This window comes from Palaemon carinicauda, chromosome 35, assembly GCF_036898095.1.
Source record: "Palaemon carinicauda isolate YSFRI2023 chromosome 35, ASM3689809v2, whole genome shotgun sequence".
In the NCBI taxonomy this organism is placed as follows: Eukaryota; Metazoa; Arthropoda; class Malacostraca; order Decapoda; family Palaemonidae; genus Palaemon; species Palaemon carinicauda.
Window position 1 is genome coordinate 26091960 of NC_090759.1, and position 17500 is coordinate 26109459.

Consider the following 17500-nt stretch of genomic DNA (forward strand, 5'->3'; position numbering starts at 1 on the left):
TCAAAGCCTTAACCTTGGAATAAATGGTTCATTATTCCTCAAAGTCTTAACCTTGGAATGAATGGTTCATTATTCCTCAAAGCCTTAACCTTGGAATAAATGGTTCATTATTCCTCAAAGTCTTAACCTTGGAATGAATGGTTCATTATTCCTCAAAGCCTTAACCTTGGAATGAATGGTTCATTATTCCTCAAAGTCTTAACCTTGGAATGAATGGTTTATTATTCCTCAAAGCCTTAACCTTGGAATGAATGGTTCATTATTCCTCAAAGTCTTAACCTTGGAATGAATGGTTCATTATTCCTCAAAGTCTTAACCTTGGAATGAATGGTTCATTATTCCTCAAAGTCTTAACCTTGGAATGAATGGTTCATTATTCCTCAAAGCCTTAACCTTGGAATGAATGGTTCATTATTCCTCAAAGTCTTAACCTTGGAATGAATGGTTCATTATTCCTCAAAGTCTTAACCTTGGAATGAATGGTTCATTATTCCTCAAAGCCTTAACCTTGGAATGAATGGTTCATTATTCCTCAAAGTCTTAACCTTGGAATGAATGGTTCATTATTCCTCAAAGCCTTAACCTTGGAATGAATGGTTCATTATTCCTCAAAGTCTTAACCTTGGAATAAATGGTTCATTATTCCTCAAAGCCTTAACCTTGGAATAAATGGTTCATTATACCTCAAAGTCTTAACCTTGGAATAAATGGTTCATTATACCTCAAAGTCTTAACCTTGGAATAAATGGTTCATTATTCCTCAAAGCCTTAACCTTGGAATAAATGGTTCATTATACCTCAAAGTCTTAACCTTGGAATAAATGGTTCATTATTCCTCAAAGCCTTAACCTTGGAATAAATGGTTCATTATACCTCAAAGTCTTAACCTTGGAATAAATGGTTCATTATTCCTCAAAGTCTTAACCTTGGAATAAATGGTTCATTATACCTCAAAGTCTTAACCTTGGAATAAATGGTTCATTATTCCTCAAAGCCTTAACCTTGGAATAAATGGTTCATTATACCTCAAAGTCTTAACCTTGGAATAAATGGTTCATTATTCCTCAAAGTCTTAACCTTAGAATAAATGGTTCATTATTCCTCTAAGTCTTAACCTTGTGGAATAAATGGTTCATTATTCCTCTAAGTCTTAACCTTGTGGAATAAATGGTTCATTATTCCTCTAAGTCTTAACCTTGGAATAAATGGTTCATTATTCCTCAAAGTCTTAACCACATTTTCCTTTACTCCAGCTTTCACTAAGAGGCCTATTATTACCTTCGCCAACGAAGTTGGAATTATGTTATGTTTCACCGTCTGATTGTTTGTATTTGTTAGTGAGCACCTTCCTGACCACAATTTTAATCGTAGAGTAATGAAACTAGCAGGGATTAACTCGTGTAAAAAGCTGGAAATTATTAAATTTTGGAAGGTCAAAGGTCAAGGTCACGTACAAGCAAAGTAATCAGCCACAAGTTTGGACATAGTTGTCACAGGCTTCAAACTTGGTTCATATTTGGTTGTATGAAAATCCACGCCAAATCATACATATTAAGGGCGAGTCCATGGTCAAGGTCAAGCAAAAGGTCAAATTCCGGCAACAGTTTTAATCGTAAAGTAATGGATTTTGTAGAGATTTTAAACTGTTATGTAAGGAGCTGGAAGTGATTAAATTTTGGAAGGTCAAAGGCCAATGTCACGGACGAGCAAAACGTCCATATCAGGTAATCATCCATAAGTTTGGACATCCTTGTCACAGAGACTTCAAATTTGTTTCATATTTGAGTGTACGAAAATCCACGTCAAATAATACGTTTTAAGGTCAAAGGTCAAGGTTAAGGTTCAGTAAAAGGTCGAGAAATAAGCTACCGCGACGGAGGTATGAGGTCTACCGAGTGCCCCTCTAGTTGCTTTTATATTACTGAATTCGCACTTTCCATCGCTTTCTCTTTGTATTGCCTATTCCACTGGCCTCCGTGATAAAAATCAAATAATCGGGAGTAATACATGAAATGGCCATGTATGATTTTTTTTATTTAGTGTCTGTAGCTGGGAGTTCATCAACTACATCTGAAAAACTTTAAGTGGTGATCGATATTTGATGTGGTTGCATCAAAATATGGCTTTTTTTTAACTTGCCTTGACGAACTGTTGACAGACAGTTTTAAAGTTAAACTAATTCAGTAAAGTATTCATTTTGTAAATTCTATCCAGAGAAAGTATTTAATTCACCAGGATAAACTTTTTTTTTTTTTAAACTATTGGTTGTTTATTTACAAAGTATGCTTTTTTATTATAAATAAACACTCATAATTCAAGGGAATTTTTATTCCTTCCTACGATGAAAGTTCGTGGTTACTTAATCACTCGTATTTAATTTGATCATGAGATAAGTAACAATTATATATTTCACTTATTTTTTTTAGGGGGTTATTGGAACATAAAGTGCAAAGTTAGAATTTTTGTAAAGCATTTGTAATGATCGGGAATAAATTCTGCTAAACGCCCCCCTTTTTAATGAATAAATTCATTATGATTTATTGATACAATGAATTCTATCATCTATATGAAGACTGCAAAGTCTTGAACAACATTCGTAATTTATTTGCGTATTTATTATTATTATTATTATTATTATTATTATTATTATTATTATTATTAGCCAAGCTACATAACCCTATTTGGAAAAGCAAGATGCTATAAGCCCAAGGGCTTCAACAGGGAAAAATAGCTCAGTGAGGAAAGGAAATAAGGAAATAAATAAAGGATGAGAAAAAATCAACAATAATCATTCTAAAACCGTAAAATCATCAAAACAAATATGTCATATATGAATTATAAAAAAAAAAGACTTGTGTCAGCCTGTTCAACATAAAAACATTTGTTCAAAGATAAGAATTGTTTTGAACGTCAATTTCAGGATTTTTTTTTTTTTTTTCAAGACATCCATCTAATTTTCTTGTTTTGCTCATTCCAGGTGTACAGTCCAGAATGCCTGCCAAAAGGCCACCTTCTCATCTCCTCGGTGGCTGAGTTTCGGATCCGGCCAACAATGCATAGACTTTGAGATGATTCTCCCCGATCGCTTGCCCATCGACCACGATGCCACGGTAAGTTTCTACAATGTTTAAAGCAGTGGTTCCCAACCTGGGGGAAATTTCCCCCTGGGGGGAAATTTGAAGCTTCCAGTGGGAAAATAATTACACTACCTACTAACTAAAACAAGCGGAAAATGTCCTCATAGTACGTGCGGCAATTTGTTGTTAGCCATTCAATTGTGATATGATCATATCAGTTCTCACTGACATTATATTGGGGTGTCATGCCCATTTCTGAGGCAGGTGAGTGGGCATGAGAGCTGGGCAGGGCATGAAGGGGGAAATCTGGATGGTTGAACTGGGTGCCGGGGGGAAATGACAGAAAAAAGGTTGGGAACCACTGGGCTTAAAAGCTACTCATGAATGGCAGAGACAAGGGACAGTGACATTGCCCTATCAAGCAGGACAATTCCCTAGAGACTGACTATATACTGTATACGTATGATCAGCGCCCCAGCCCCCTCTCCACCCAAGCTAGGAGTAAAAAGGGCCAGGCAATGGCTGCTGATGATAGCAGATAGATCTGTAGGCTCTCCCAAACCACCCATCCTTAACTCACAAGGATGGTGAGGTTGCAGCGACAAAAGAAACTAACTAGCTTGAGCGGGACTCGAACACCAGTCTGGCGTTCACCAGTCATGGACGTTATTCTATAAACGTTTTGGTTCTAACAGTCTCTTAATTCTCGGAGGTCTGACATATTTATATATATATATATATATATATATATATATATAATATATATATATATTATATATAATATTATATATATATATATATATAAGAGAGTTAAGACTTTTGTGATGAAGGGGATAGCCGATACCATAGGATTTCAATGACGTGTTGGTGTTGTTTCATCTTTTTTTTTTTTCTTATTTCGTTTCAATAAAGAAATATTTAAGGCCTTTGCTTATGGTAGACATATTTCTGGGTTGAGCCAAAGTTTTCGATGGATTTAGCCTTCTTATATAGAATTTGTATACAGTTGCTGAAGTATGCTGTAGTAAAACGAAATTCTATTTATTTTATGTTTACGAAGTTTATTCTTTATTAATATTTAGCTTCTTTCTCTCTCTCTCTCTCTCTCTCTCTCTCTCTCTCTCACGATATCACCATAGATTTCAAACATTTATTTCATCTTCATCCGGTTGACACCCAGTTTATACAGGCATTTTAACTATTTATGAATCCACGAAGGAGGACCGTTACATCCGTAAGAAGCTTTAAGGGTTACCACAAGGAACTTCTTTCCAGGGGTTATATAGATTAGTTTAACATCACAAATTACTGATATATATATATATATATATATATATATATTTGTGTATATATATGTGTGTATATGTGTGTGTGTCTGTGTGTAATTTTATATTAGTTGGGGGTAGGTTCCTTGATTAGTGGGGTCCAGGCTCCTTTTTTAGCATGAGATTAAGGGTTCAATCCCTATTAGTGGAAAAGACTGGGGCTAGTTTCTGTAAGAAAAAAAGAAGCTATAAGGCCTCTGTTAACTTAATTAGTAAAGTCAATAGCCAGTCTTCTTGTAGTCAGTGTGGTATAAGGTTATGGGTTCAGCAAACTTTCCTCAAGACTTGCAGAAAACGGAAAGGTTACCATCAACTGAACGGGATCTCTCTCTCTCTCTCTCTCTCTCTCTCTCTCTCTCTCTTCTGGAACGTGTATAACCAAAATTCCATCTGTAAGGAAGAAGGAAGCGTAAGAGAGAGTAGTTTTGGTGGGTATAATGCAATGTCTATCCACGAGGTGATATTTGAATAGAAATGGCTAAATCATGCAAAACTTGAGATGATTCCCTGAAAAACTGACCAATTTAGAGGGATAGGAGTGAGCCCATGGCTGGGGCTAGAACATGCTTCTCTCTCTCTCTCTCTCTCTCTCTCTCTCTCTCTCTCTCTCCAGGTTTCTATCCCTCTAAAAATAAAAAAGCGATAATTTTTCGCTTTGTAGAAATATCCTGTAACCATCTTGGACTAGGAGCGAAACATTGTATCTGGTGGTCAGTAGGCTGTAGTGTAGGTTGGTAGCCGGGATTGGAGGGAGAGAAATAGGTAATGACATAAAAGATTAGTACTTTCAAAATAAGCGCCTATGAATTATGGTGCCCAGACTAGGAAATGTTTCACCCTACCTTACTAAAACTTTTCATTGGGTATTCTGTACATAGATCGACCTGTGTACATTGATGCTATAACGGTTAGTTAGATAACTGTTAATTAATAAGGTTAGATATACCATGGTAACTTGTTAAGTTTTTATTCCCCTTATGGTGCTTCGCTTAATTACTGGAATTTTTTTCCTGATTTCTTTCCCTCTCTGCGCCGATGCCCTTAGTTGACATAACATTCAATTATTTAATAGAATTTTGTATTTCTGTATAGATGACTATTGTTACTGTGATGCTTGTTTACAAATAGACCAGTCTCTCTCTCTCTCTCTCTCTCTCTCTCTCTCTCTCTCTCTCTCTCTCCATAGAAATAAGCAAACCGAGAAGAAGCGATTTGGAATATCGCCACGGAAGTCCCTCGGTTCCTCGAATGTTTAAGGGGGGATTTTGCCGCTGAAATTGTGCGCTGTTCCTTAACAATATCCATATTTCTTTCGTGTTAATGTTCATTCCGTGGTCTGACTGCCTACAGACATCTACTGTAAACACCAGCCAAGCTTTATTCGGTCGTCTACATTTGTTTTCCCTTTGATTTTTCCTGTTTTTCAGGATTTTTTTTATACATCTCTTCCTTTTATTAAGTTTTATAAAGTTTTATTTTTAATTGGCCATGGTTAATTGTTCCTTAATTTTATAAGATTATTTATTTCTGTATATCTCCTTAAGCATACATTTATGTGCCTTTTTACTTTTTGGTACATGCATGATTTTGTTCGGAAAATTAGAGAAAAATAAAAATACAGATTTAGTCGAAAATTTTGAGAATTTATTATATAATTTAAAAATTCGAGAAAATGTGCGGACTTTTGATTTACCTTGTAGGAGTTGAGATACTACGGTTAGAGAGTTGGGTCTTTTGACTTTCTGGTTACGGCTTTTTTTTCCCATTGCCTACACATATACCGAATAGTCTGGCTTGTTCTTTACACATTCTCCTCATTCCTCGTACGCCTGACAATTCTATTGCTTTGTACTTATCCAGTGACTACTTTCCACCTGGTAAGAGTAGAAAAGACTCCTTAGCTCTGGTAAGTAGCTCGTCTTTTAGAAAGAAACTCGTAAATCAAACTATTGTTTTCTAGTCCTGATATATGCTGTTAGCCTCTGTACCATGGCCTCCCACTGTCTCGGGTTATAGTTCTCTTGCATGAGAGTACACTCGGGCACACTATTCTATGTTTAATTATTTCCTTTCCTCACTGGGCTATTTTCCCTGTTAGAGCCCTTGTGCTTGTAGCTTCATGCTTGTCCAAATAGGGCTGTAGCTTAGATTGTAATGATAATAACAGAGAATTTTTACAAAAGGGATCTGTGAAAAAGATTGAATCTTCATTTTGAACATTTATCAATGTTTCAAATTATTTTTTTATTTATAGGCATTAGGATGGATAACTTAATCCATATGACCTTGCTAATTCCAGAGCTATTTATTCGAGGTGTACATTCATTTTTTTTCTAACTTTATTTATGGAATGTTGATCTCTCTCTCTCTCTCTCTCTCTCTCTCTCTCTCTCTCTCTCTCAATGCGTTTTCCTGATGATGAAATGCTTAAATGCGTGAGCATTTCTCACGTGTGCGTGTCTTCTAAAGCACCGATTTTCTAGTTTTATTTCTGATAAGAAAAAAAAAACTTTCTTTTCTATGTTTGAACTGTTTCCTTTGTGATTCTTGCAGCGTTTGGTGTGTGATGTATTTATATAAATACATTGACACGTTTTCTCTGCCTTTCCTTTTACCTAGTATTATAAAGCAAAGGAAATATTCTCTACAAGACGGGTTACCTGGTCGTGTTGTGAATTGAAAAATAAATTTTGATTTGCGACTCGCTTTTTCGTCTGCATGTCTTCTACCCTAAATGATTTTAAATAACAATAGTCAAATGTTCTTGATACTTCGTGTAACATCACATATGTACTTGTACATTCAAACGTACCTTAAACTATGTACAAATATACATTCAGCTGCTTGTATGTACACGTACAGTTGGAAATGGAATTCCTGACACACCCCGCTCTGAGGAAATGCACCCTTTAACACCCTTACTGCGCTACGAGTACTTGTGAATAGTCACGCCCACCACTTGACCCATTTCCCCTACACTATCTGTTTGGTTACTTGCAGAGCTGTAAAGCTGTGACAGGGTGCAATTCATGAGAGTGGTGTGTGCCAGGAATTCATGTTTCCAACTGTACATATATGAAACTTACTCTTTTAATCCTCATTTTAGCTTATTGAGGACATAGACCCATGAATATGCAGATTTCGATAAGATTTTACACTAAAGAAGTTAGAAATCTTTCTCTGAAATAGTTTATCATTTACTGGAGGATTTGTAGAAATGTGACACAAATTAATGATTTAAGAATTATAACTTTGCAAATGTCCTGTAATTCTCTCCCTTCGTGATTTTACGTAATCAAAAAGACTTTGCTAATTCTTTCAACTGTCAATATTAAGGCCATTTAGATAAAATCACCTTTTAGATAAATTTATCCTTTAAAAAAATTATATACTAGTGTCTTGTACTGGAATAGCTTTTTCTCATCAACGTTAGTTTATGATTTAGACCATCATTATACGGCAGTAATCTTTGTCGTCTTCCATACCCGCAATTTCAAGAGTAGAAGTCCGTTTTCTCAAAAGAGGGAGCGAGCAAAGAAATGTCATTGGCTCTGTACATGTACAGTAGAACGAGTAAGGACAGCTCGCTTTGCATAGTGCGAGATTCCATATCCTTTTGAGGTTCCAGAATGTCACACTGATCCGTACCTAAAATTTTATCTTTTTCCAGTCAGCTTTGAATGAATTTCATGGAATTTGAAAGTTGCGCTGATGCAGTTGATGGTTTGAAAAGATTTTACTATTTATCGGTTTCGAATCCTGTAGCGTCGTGGTCTTCTTCTAAGGGGATGTAGCGGCGCCAAATATGGGATAGAAATAGACAGATGGTTATTTTTTTTTTTTTGGGGGGGGGGGGGGGGGCGGCTCAATCCATGAAATGTTTCGCTCGGCCCTTGACAAATGGTGCCAATTTTGTCGTAATGTCTCAAGTATCGATTCCCGCGGCAGCAGCTTGACAAGAAGTGGTCTGGGACTATCTTGGCCGAGAGAGAGAGAGAGAGAGAGAGAGAGAGAGAGAGAGAGAGAGAGAGAGAGAGAGAGAGTACTAGCATTACTTTGCTGATGGATTGAAGGACTGGTGATGTAGCTCGTAGGGGAAAAAGGAGAAAGAGAGAGCGGAGAATTCTATAAATAGATGAATATCTTTTTGTTCATTTTTTCCATTTGGTTATGAAAGGATTCCTAATGTTTTTTGTCTGTTTTTTTCCTCCTCTTTGATCGACATGTAGAAGTTTCTAGCGTCACAACGTTGGGGCGTGAAGAACAGTAAAATCATTTTTATATATCCTTCTTTTTTATTTATCCTTTTTTATTTATCCTTCTTTTTATTTATCCTTCTTTTTATTTATCCTTCTTTTTATTTATCCTTTTTTTATTTATTCTTCTTTTTATTTATTCTTCTTTTTATTTATTCTTCTTTTTATTTATTTATTTAGTTGAAAAAAGATGAAGATTCCCGGAACATGATGGAAGCTCTCTTCCATTTTTCGTATTTCTTCATTTTCTTTATGTTTTTGACAAAATATTCGTAACATTATATTTTCAAGTGGAACCACTTTAGATTGGGACACCGAAGAATATGATATTGACGAATGAAGAAATTTATAAATACATAAATTGTGATAGAGATGTCAAGTTTTTTTTTTATAACAGCATAGCCCTTTAGATTTTGCAATAGATTTTTCTCGTCTAATCTCAGTGTACATATCTTGAATTTTTTAAGCACATGTACGATGTACAATGTACACGTTCAGTCACAGGCTTGAGACGTGCATTATATATGAACATTTATGACATTTTATATTTTATAATTACTATGTGTATTTTTTTTTCTTACATAAAGACTTTAGTTTAGGCAACATCCATAGCAAAATGCTTTTGTAAAGAATAAGGATAATGGTAATAAATGTATTGATTAAAATGGTAATATATATATATATATATATATATATATATATATATATATATATATATTATATATATATATAATATATATATAGATATAGATTGTGGGTGTGCACGTGTAATTTTAATTTCTCCTCATAAATTAAGTATCTTATCTTTTCCGCTTTGAATGTAACCACCTTAATGATTTTTTTTATTTGATAAATATTTCGTTATTCAGCTTTCGATCAATATTCACAAAGGCCTTTAGAAAATCACTTATCTTTCCGTGTCTCCTCTTGCTTTTGAGGCCAGTGTCTTATGTGCATGTGTTATTATAGCTAACTTACTGTTTCTCAATATTATATAAAATTACACAAGCATTCATGTGACTTTTCACGTACTTCCTGCTTTTTTTCTTTCTTCTCTTGCTTGAGGGGACACTCAGGCACACTGTTCCATCTTCTTTCTCTTCCTCTTGTTTTGTTGAAGCTTTTATAGTTTATATATGAAATATTAATTTTAATGTTGGAACTGTTCGTAATATATTTTTATTTTTCCTTTTTCCCTTTCCTCACTGGGCTATTTTTCCCTGTATGAGCCCCTGGGCGTATAGCATCCTGCTTTTCCAAGTGGGGTTGTAGCTTAGCAAATAATAATAATAATAATAATAATAATAATAATAATAATAATAATATCAGATTTTAAATTCTCTTCCATCTGCTTAAGGTTTTGTTTACTATGACCGTGGATTAGATAAGAATATGTTGATTATACCACTGCCTCCCCCCTTTAGAAATGACAAATAGAATCTCTTGCACTTTATAATCACAAAAAAAAAAAAAGAGAAAAAAAATTAGCTTTTGCACCGGTCCAGACCCAACTATTGCTCCCCGGCTACTTGCTTGTCCTAACACTTAATGCCCTTGAGTTTATAAGTAATATAATAAGTAACATAAATGATGCAATGTTCCTTCACCTTCTTCTTCTTCTTCCTTTACTATCTTATTTGTTTCGATGCATGGTAAGACGCCTTGGCGAAAAAGGCTCTGCTTTAATGTGCCTGTAATATCTTGCACTCTCACCCAAGCGGTTTTACCTTCTTGCATAGCGAATGAATAAATACATGAAGTTCTGGCGCGCAAGTCTCTCTCTCTCTCTCTCTCTCTCTCTCTCTCTCTCTCTCTCTCTCTCTCATTGTGTGGTTTCATGCTGTAACGTTAATTGTAATTTCAATATTAAAAAAACGTTAGAATAGGGAAAAACTGCGTGCTTTTGTGTTGTCATTGTGCATTGAAGATGAATAATATTACGTAGTCTAAAGTTTTTTTTGTTTTTTTTTAATAAAGCAGTTGACATATTGGTTCCCAAATAAATAATCCCACTAAATGAGACTCGAACATGAGCACATTATATATAATGTATAACGCTGTATTTAAATTCAATCAAGGTCCCTATTATTATTATTATTATTATTATTATTATTATTATTGTTGTTATTGTTATTGTTATTATCATTATTACTTGCTAACCTACAACCCTAGTTAGAAAAACAGGATGCTATAAGGCCAGGGGCTCCAACAGGAATAATAGGTCAGTAAGGAAAGGAAACAAGGGAAAATAAGATTTTAAGAAGAGTAACATCATTAAAATCAATATTTCTTATATAAACTATAAAAACTTTGAGGAAGAGAAATAAGACAGAATAGTGTGCCCGAGTGTATCCTCAAGCAAGAGAACTCTAACCCAAGACAGTATCGTATAATTGCACCATTCGTACATCTAGTTAGTCAGTTCTGCCTTTTTTTTATGTTGACCATATTAAGTTTATTTTAGTGGCAAGTGGAATTTTGTGCCGTTACGACTTTATGTGAATACAATAACTATCACTGCTGTTTGGTTAATTGTATACTTACGCAAAAAACATGTTTCCAGTAGTGTTGTGGTGGCCGATGTGGTAACGTCCCTGACTGGTGAACGCAAATCTGGGGTTAAAGTCCCGCTCAAGCTCATTAGTTTCTTTTGTCGCTGCAATCTCACCATCCTTTTTGTGAGCTAAGGATGGGGGTTTTGGGGGAGCCTATAGGTCTGTCTGCCGAGTCATCAGCAGCCACTGCTTGGCCCTCCTTGGTTCTAGCTTGGGTGGAGAGGAGGCTTGGGCGCTGATCATATGCATATATGGTCAGTCTCTAGGGCATTGTCTTGCTCGATAGGGCAATGTCACTGTCCCTGGCCTCTGTCATTCTTGAGAGACCTTTAAATCTTAAACATTATGAATGAACAAAACAAAACTGGCTAAATGTTAGTTACAATTCGAAGTACGTAAGCAGCTTTTCAGTTTGATTTCCTTTCTTGTAAAGTAATTATAAATTGAAGAAAATGGGCAACAAATCGTTGAGTAGCAAATGGAAAGCTGCAAGTCTCGACGTCATATCACATCTGCCCACACGCTGTCGCTAAAATATATATATCTTCAATGGCTTTTGGTAAATATTACTTTTTAGTTTCCTAGCGAAGTACTCGAAATCATGATTGTAAAACAAGCGTATTCCGTAAAGAGTAAATTTATAGTTATATGAGGAATATCTTCAAAAGATGTTTGAAAAATTAATGAAAAGTTTATATCTCTGCTTTAAACTCACATTTCAGCAATCTGAAAATTAATAAAGTTTGCATTTCGGCTTTACTAATTCCATTATTTCAATGACATATTCTGGCAGCAATCTTATTCTTGATACGGTTGCATGTTTTTTTTTAAATGATGCAATGTTCCTTCTTCTCCTTCTTCTTCTTCTTCTTCTTCTTCTTCTTCCTTTACTATCTTATTTGTTTCGATGCATGGTAAGACGCCTTGGCGAAAAAGGTTCTGCTTTAATGCCCCTGTAATATCTTGCACTCTCTCCCAAGCGGTTTTACCTTCTTGCATAGCGAATGAATAAATACATGAAGTTCTGGCGCGCAAGTCTCTCTCTCTCTCTCTCTCCTCTCTCCTCGTGCACAAAGACGACAGCAAGAAAAAAATACGTCTAAATATAAAAGAGAGAGAGAGAGAGAGAGAGAGAGAGGAGGAGAGAGAGAGAGAGAGAGAGAGAGATTACTTGCATGCTGTCATTTCTATTATAAAAAAAAATAGAAATCATTAAATTTATCCATTTTGTCCCTTCTTTCCAGGTCCAGCTTACAATCCGTACCCTACCGGAGCTGCCCGTGGGCGCAAAATACCAATGCGTGTTGGGGGCTCCGCGCCCCCCGAAGACGCCCTCATGACCCCTAGTGGCCTCCGTTGCATGACTCCCCCGCACTCCCACCGCCCGCCCATAGCCACCCATCGGGACCACGTCCTGGTGCCCCTAGCCGTGAGGTCGAGCGAGACCAACAAGGACTTTGTCTCTCGGAACTTCGCCTTCTACGACTGCAGCAGGCACAACACCTGCGGCACCTGCGTCAGGAGTGACTGGGCCTGTAACTGGTGCATTTATGAGAACACCTGTACGCACAATACTTCCTCTTGCAGAATGACCATCATCTCTGGAGAAAACGTAAGTGGCGATGTTGTCGTAAGCATATTTATAAATTAATTTTTAAGATTTTTATTTTGATGGAGAATTAGTTAATTTTAAGCTTTTTATTTTATGAAAGAGTTTTATTAATTTTAAGTTATTTTATGGGAATTTTTTTTTTATTTTAAAGTTTTTATTTCATGGGAGAATTTTATTAATTTTAAGATTTTTCATTTTTCAGGAGAATTTGATTAATTATCATTTTTATGGACGAATTTTATTAATTTTAAGATTTCTATTTTAGGGAAGAATTTTATTACCAAAATAAGGATCTTTTAACAAATCGTAGGGTTAAATCTTTGCTTACCTTTCCTTTTGTAAAAATTAGATACTTTTACCATACTATATTTTTGAAATTACAATGAAGTAATAAAGTGAGGACTATGAAGTGCGATGTAGATGATGATGAACGGAGAAGTACTGAATTAAAACCTCAAGACAGAGACTGGCGAAATCTAACGGAGGCCCTTTGCGTCAATAGGCGTAGGATGAGATGATGATGATTAGTGTAATAGAGTCTGGAATACGTACAATTTGGAGAAATTAACATTTTAAATTTAAACTGATCATAAACAATGTGTTTCAATCTCTTGCAATTCTGTAGCTTGCTAAAATGGAATAAACTCGTGTCACTAGCCTCCTAGATAGTACAGGTAACGTTTTCGCCTAGCATTAGCATGGCAGCAGATCGATCTCAGCCCGGGACCGTGACTTAGGCTGTTTACTGGGCAGGCCACTGCTGTTGTTTGGCACCACAGTTGGGGTTGGGCTTCCCCGGCTTACGTTCTAGTGAGCATCCAATCTGATGAAACTGGAGCTGAAACCAGACATATTTACTACTTAAGTATTGTGTGTGGAGAAATAAATAGGCCATAGCTATTTGTCAAGCTATATGTTTCAGATTTAGTTATTGAGAAAACTCTACCTTAATTCAAATACTGTTGTTCGTTGTCGGAAAATATATATATCCTAAGAGGTTCTTCCCCAACATTTAGATAAAAGGTAGTGAACATTGAAATCCTAAATATGTACTATGAAAGTTCATGCTATGAAAACGTTCTAGTAAATATATTTATTTACTTTTATAAGATGTAGCAGTGAGTTGCATTTTTCGATTTTATTCATTCTAATATCCTTGCGGTTTTATTTTTCCTTTACCTGATATTTTTGTATTTTTATTTTTATTTTTCCTTTAACTGATGTTTTGTATTTTTATTCACAGAACCCAGCTCAACTAGCCTCCCACGGCACTGGGTTTTGTCCAAAATTTTGGTCCGGCCAGAGCCAATTGTTAGCGGCTGATGGAGCTAAATCCGAACTGCATCTGTTGGTGGAGAACTTGCCCGTGCCAAGGAGAGGCCAGTTGGGTTTCCAGTGCGTCGTAAGCATCGAAGGCGCCACCATGTTGGTTGGCGCGCGAGTCGTCCCCGACGAGGAAGAATCGGGCGAAGAAGGCGAGGGCGGGGGAAGTGGCACCCTCTCCACCACCATCACCAGTCGCCTCTTCCACAGGAGGGTGCAGAAGGTCCTATGCGAGCCTACGGTGTATCGGTACGAATCCACGGAAGGAGAGTACGAGGCACGTGTCACACTCGTTTGGAACAGAGAGCACGTAGTAGACGCCCGACCCCTGACGCTGTATAAATGCGGAGTCCTGGGTTCGCACAGAGGGCACCAAGATTGCTCCCTGTGCGTCACGAGGCACCCCAGGTATCGGTGTACCTGGTGTGGATCCGCTTGCATGTACGCCCCACATTGTCCCAATAAACCGGCCATGCCAGCGGTGGCATCCTCGTCTTTGGCGAGTGCCACTTTACCTACGGGTATGGATGATTTGGACGCGGGCATGGAGGGAGACGAAGCTATTTTCGGTCAATGCCCAACGCCGAGGATTGATATGGTGAGTATTTAGAAAACATTTTTTTCACCGGTTTTATACAAATAAAGGCCATTGTACTTTCTGGGAATTGTATAGTACAAAGAAAAGTTGTTACTGTTGTTAGAATGATTTATTGTTAATTTGTTCTCATCGTTTATTTATTTCCTAATTTCCTTTCCTCACTGGGCTATTTTTCCCATTGGAGCCCCGGGGCTTATAGCATCTTGATTTTCCAACTAGGGTTGTAGCTTGGCTAGTAATAATAATAATAATTACAGAAAAATAAGGCTTGCTTAAGTGAGAAAGACTTTTGTTGTAATAATAATAATAATAATAATAATAATAATAATAATAATAATAATAACTACAGAAAAATAAGGCTTGCTTAAGTGAGAAAGACCTTTGTTATACTTTGCAATGATTTTCATGTTTGTAGCGTATAGTTTCTTAAACTCGGGTTTTTTTTTTTTTGTCTATATGTGTGCTCGTGTTACAGATCAAGACCCATGTCTTTCGGTTGACTAAACAAATTAATAAAAACAAAGTTCAAAACCCCTAGAGAAGATAAAGAAAGCCATGGCAGATAAAGCTTCATTATGCTTATCCGATAGTCTCCTCTAATATGAATTAAGAACATCATCTACTCTAACACGATTTGAAGCCAAAACTTCTTTATTTAGCCATCAAGCCTAGAGTTTTTTTTTTTTTTTTTTTTTTTGGGGGGGGGGGGCTGTTAAGGGGCCGATTAGGATTACATAATTTTTATTTTTTTATTCATGACTTGCTTTGTAGTTTAAGAATTTTTCTCTTTTACTATTACATTTAAAGTAAACATTTTTATCCTTTGCCTTTTATCAATTATGTATGTTTGTCAATGAAAATTTTATTATTATTATTATTATTATTATTATTATTATTATTATTATTTATTATTATTATTTATTATTGGTTCTCCTCCCTCCCCTTTTTTGTTATGCCGTTGCATCCAGAGGATGTTTAGTCAACCAGCTTATCTCCATCACTAAAGTCTTCTAAAGAATCCTCATCATGAATCTATCCACTACCTGGGCCTGGGAGGATTCTTAAGGATCATTACCTAGGAAACCAGTTCAGGGTTGAAGGATAGGGGTCCTGTGAATAGCATATTGCAAGGATTAGTCAGCCGTGGGTCTCCATTTATATAGAGATGATCTTAATGGGCTTATCTGAATTAAATTCTCAAGGTACATGGAGAAGAAAAGACGGTTATTGGCCCGATGGAATCTGGTTGGACTTGTTAATAGAGAGAGAGAGAGAGAGGAGAGAGAGGAGAGAGAGGAGAGAGAGAGAGAGATAATATGCTTTTTTGTGGAGTCTCAGGTTTTTTAGTTAATACTACCGTTTAATATTTGGATTTATATAGATATTTCAAATGAAAAAAATATTACTTCTATATATATATATATATATATATAGAGAGAGAGAGAGAGAGAGAGAGAGAGAGAGAGAGATTAATAGGCTTTTATTTTGCAGTATCTCACGTTTCTTAGTTAAAACTACCGTTTAATATTTGGATTAATATTGGATATATCAAATGAAAAAAAAATATTACTTCTATGGTAGAGAGAGCGAGAGAGAGAGAGAGAGAGAGAGAGAGGAGAGAGATTTTCAATACGGCTAGTTTTTATACTTGTGCTTTTATCCTCCAGATGAGCTAAAGTTCAGCAGCCCGCTAAATTAGGGGGGATATGTAAAGAAAAACTGAGAAAGATGAGTATTACAATTCTCTCTCTCTCTCTCTCTCTCTCTCTCTCTCTCTCTCTTAATCTAGATTATATAATTTCTACCATATCAAAGTCGTACTTTTTTCTTTTATAACCAATATTAAACGATCGTGTTAACTAAGAAACTTGAGGCACTTCACAATAAAAACGTATTAATCTCTCTCTCTCTCTCTCTCTCTCTCTCTCTCTCTCTCTCATATACACACACCCCTATATAGTATAGAAAATCTGTCATTTCATTCGAGACGGCTTTTTGTTATTTTGATGCCCGTGTTGATATGCAGTGATGCTGGACGCACCTGGTTCGACTCCAATCAGTCGGCCACATCTGTCGCTCTCCCCAAAACTTTGTCTGGACTCTGGATGGACCCCCACAGTGTGTAGAAGCAATGCTCATCCATCCCCCTCCCCCCTACCCTACCACTTCACCCTCGCGGCTAATCCGCTCTCTCTCTCTCTCTCTCTCTCTCTCTCTGGTGCCAGATTGGCCCTCCATTCCCATCTCACCCCCCCCTCTCCCTTCCCGGTCCTCCCTATATTGCTAAACTGTCCTCTCCTGTTCAAAATTACTCCGACTCTGGGCTGTTAGTCCCTCTGGCATTACAATATTATGAATTTGGACACTGTCCAGTTGTCGAGGCTCCTCTTGCTTTGTTCCAATGTTTTAATGTTTTGCCTGGAAATAATTGTTACTTTGTATTGGGTTCACTTTTTTTTTCCGCCAAAGTTATAAGAAAAAAAATCGTGTTATCAATTATGATGTAACTTTTAGTAATTGGATGTTAAATATATATTATGACTCATGTTCTCATAAATTATGAGTAGTTTTGGATTGATTGCGATTTTAGTGTATGGTAATAATAGGGGCAAAAGTATAAGATTATTTGTTGATACCCTATAAAAATATGGAAGATATTTTAACTCAATAGAGTACATGTGTACGTAGGTATGTGTGAAGTTTCAGTAATTTTTGCCTGTTTTGTCTCCTTGATGAATTCTGAACTATTTTCTA

The 17500-nt window shown here is 36.3% G+C and overlaps 1 protein-coding gene across 1 annotated transcript in view; it reads left to right on the top strand.

Annotated features, from left to right (window-relative positions):
• Positions 1 to 2975: 2975 nt before the first annotated feature.
• LOC137627664 (plexin-B-like) overlaps positions 2976 to 17500 on the top strand; it is a 54711-nt gene continuing 40186 nt past the window's right edge. The window contains exons 1-3 of the mRNA XM_068358845.1: positions 2976 to 3110; positions 12458 to 12825; positions 14069 to 14746. Coding sequence (XP_068214946.1) covers positions 12511 to 12825; positions 14069 to 14746 — 993 coding nt within the window. The 5' untranslated portion in view covers positions 2976 to 3110; positions 12458 to 12510. The remainder of the gene's footprint in view (positions 3111 to 12457; positions 12826 to 14068; positions 14747 to 17500) is intronic.